Here is a 2746-nt window from a genome sequence, read left to right as displayed (position 1 = left end):
GGAGGGACGGCCTCCAGGGTCCCTTGGGAGCGTGCCCTGGGAGAAGAGACATGCAGGAGTGGGTCAGGGCGGGGATGCTCAGCCTCCCCAGGTCGGGCACCTCCCCCGGACAAGAGCCACCCTGGGCAGAGCTTTCCCCAGGTTGTCTCCACCCTGCCTGGAGCTCCTAACCCAGCCCTAAAGGGAGGAGAAATGGGGAGCCCCTATGAGAATGGATTTCCAGCCGGCACAGAGTGGGACCCTTAGGACTGGAGGTGCCATATGCTGCTCTGCTCCTAGGGAGGGGACCAGAGCTCCGATGGAGCAGCTGGGTGGTCTCTAAATACTGGTTTGGGGAGAGCATGTGGCAGCCCGGCTTACTGGGTACCAGAGCAGGTCAGACATGCCCGGGAGCATCCTGCACTGCTTCTTGATCGGCATAAATTCCTGCCTTCCAAAATAACTGTCCCAGGCATCTCCCCAAAGCAGTTCAGGATGGGTGAGGAATCTTTAAATAATGCATGAAGGAAGCAGCTGTCCTCACCGGTTAGCCTGTGGCCAGGGCTGTGGTGGAGCCACACAGGGCTGCAGGGTTTCATCCCTGGACTCAGCTCCACCTTCTGCAGAAGGAGCTCTTTCCCAAAGTGAATCACACACACAGCACTTGCACTGCTTCAAGGCAGGAGTGGGTTTCTCATTTTCCCTCTTCTGAGCAGCCAAAATCCCTGCCTGCCCCTTTCCTTTCCTCCTGGCCAGGTATGGGATGAGCAGCTGGCCCGAGAAGCAGAGGCGTGGGCTGCGCGCTGCCTGTGGGACCACGGCCCCCCCCAGCTGATGAAATACGTGGGGCAGAACCTCTCCATCCAATCAGGCAGGTGAGTGCTGCTGGGGACCTCCCCCATCCCGTGATGTTGCAGGAGAAGGAAGTGCAGAGGCAGCCCCTCGGTCAAGGAGCAGAGAAGTTCTGAGCTGGCACTGCAGAGGTCTAAGATGCAACTAAGAGGCATGTCAAGGGCTTCTAGGAAGGAGAAGGATCCAACTCTTGCATGAAAACAGAAGTGCCCAATGAACTTTTGGGGAGTATGGGATTAATCCCCTCTCTGCCAGGCACACGGACCAGGGGGATGTGGGTCCTGGATCTCCACCACGTGGCTGAGCACTCAGGTGCCTCCAGCGAGGGCCAGGTCTTCTGGCCTTGGGCACAAGGACTCAAGGACATCATTGCCACTGCCCCACCCCGCTTCTCCCCCCATTCCCTCAACCTCATTCCTCCTCTCCCCTGCCCACGACCTCTGAGGTGAGGAAGTTCCACCTTACACATGGCCCTTTTGCAGGTACCGCTCTGTCATGGACATGGTGAAATCGTGGCACCAGGAGAAGCAGCACTACTCCTTCCCCTACCCCCACGAGTGCAACCCCCGCTGCCCCTCCAAATGCAGCGGCTCTGTCTGCAGCCACTACACGCAGGTGAGCACTGCGGCCCCCCAAAGCCTCCCGGGACCCAGCCGCAACCCGAGAATGCAGCCCCTCCATCCCCTGGCGCATCCACTGGCAGGCAAATCTGTGCCAACCCCTAACTACCTCCTCTGCACAGCTCCAACCTTTACCCAAGCATCTGCATCCCCATGCGGCTCATCCGTGGGGATGCTTAGGAGAGATCCAGGTTGCAAATGGGCAAGGTGATAGGCTTTTTAAGGGAGAAATTCAGCATGGAGAGGCTTTCGGAGGAGCTTCGGGTTCTGTTTCACCTCTCTGTGTGCTGGGCAAGCTGCTGGCGTGCTGCAAGATGAGGTTTGGGAACTAATTTGAGTAAATCAGAGAAGTGACCCAGACTTTGCTGCTCATTGATGTGAGCTTGGCAAGGCTGCCCCTTGCAGGGCAGCACAGGTTGCAGGCAGAAGGACAGGGAGAAATCACTCTCTGGTGACAAAGCGCTGTCTGTGATGGCACAGCATCCAGCCTCAGAAATTCAGGCAGGCGGGACACAATTCCCTGGTGGGACGAAGCCCTGCACTGGGATCGCAGGTGCCTGGCTGCGGGACGCTTGGGCAGGCGGTCATCGACAGCGCCTGTTCTCTGTCCTGGCGCAGATGGTGTGGGCATCCTCCAGCCGCCTGGGCTGTGCCCTCAGCACCTGTGCCAACGTACGAGTGTGGGGCAGCACGTGGCGGCACGCCATCCTCCTCGTCTGCAACTACGCCATCAAGTAAGTGAGTGGAGGGAAACCCTCCCATGCCATCCTCCTCCTCTCGCCGGTGTCAGCAGCAAGGTGATGGTGCTCAGAGGTGATGCCCTCCTCTCTTTTTAGGGGCAACTGGCTGGGAGAAGCGCCGTACAAGGTGGGTCTGCCGTGCTCAGCCTGCCCTCCCACCTATGGTGGGGGCTGCTCCAACAATATGTGCTTCACCGGACTCAAATCCAACCAAGTCAGCTGGTTCTAGGGCTGCACCCCCTTGAGGAGCCCCCGGGAATGGGGGCGAGATGAACCGGAATTATTTATAACACTGACGGCCCTCAGCAGCCTGGCTGTCCGCCCTGCTTCATCCCCGGCGCCATGTAGGAAACTGCTTTTTTAACATACCTCTCCAGCAGCGCCCATGGTTTCCAGCTGCTTCCCACTCCGGGGCCAGCAGGGCAGGCTAAGATCCCTGTTATCCAAAACGGGGATGATGTGGGGGTGCAGAGAGGGAGCAGGGCTGGCTGGGGGCCTTCCCCACTGCCTCCCCGCCTGTGCTGAGGCAGAGGCTGGTCTAAGCGAATACCAAGA

At 59.1% G+C, this 2746-nt stretch overlaps 1 protein-coding gene across 1 annotated transcript; it reads left to right on the top strand.

Moving 5' to 3' along the window:
- Positions 1–735: 735 nt before the first annotated feature.
- LOC104501413 (peptidase inhibitor R3HDML-like) lies at positions 736–2420 on the top strand (the record flags this gene model as incomplete). Its single annotated transcript, XM_010145217.1, has 4 exons — positions 736–854; positions 1314–1446; positions 2070–2185; positions 2288–2420. Coding segments are annotated over 4 exons (501 nt in total), but the record flags the coding sequence as incomplete, so codon positions are not given.
- Positions 2421–2746: the final 326 nt, after the last annotated feature.

The sequence above is a fragment of the Buceros rhinoceros genome, unplaced genomic scaffold, assembly GCF_000710305.1.
Source record: "Buceros rhinoceros silvestris isolate BGI_N320 unplaced genomic scaffold, ASM71030v1 scaffold43621, whole genome shotgun sequence".
Taxonomy (NCBI): domain Eukaryota; kingdom Metazoa; phylum Chordata; class Aves; order Bucerotiformes; family Bucerotidae; genus Buceros; species Buceros rhinoceros.
This window is presented reverse-complemented; position numbering and strand designations above follow the sequence as displayed.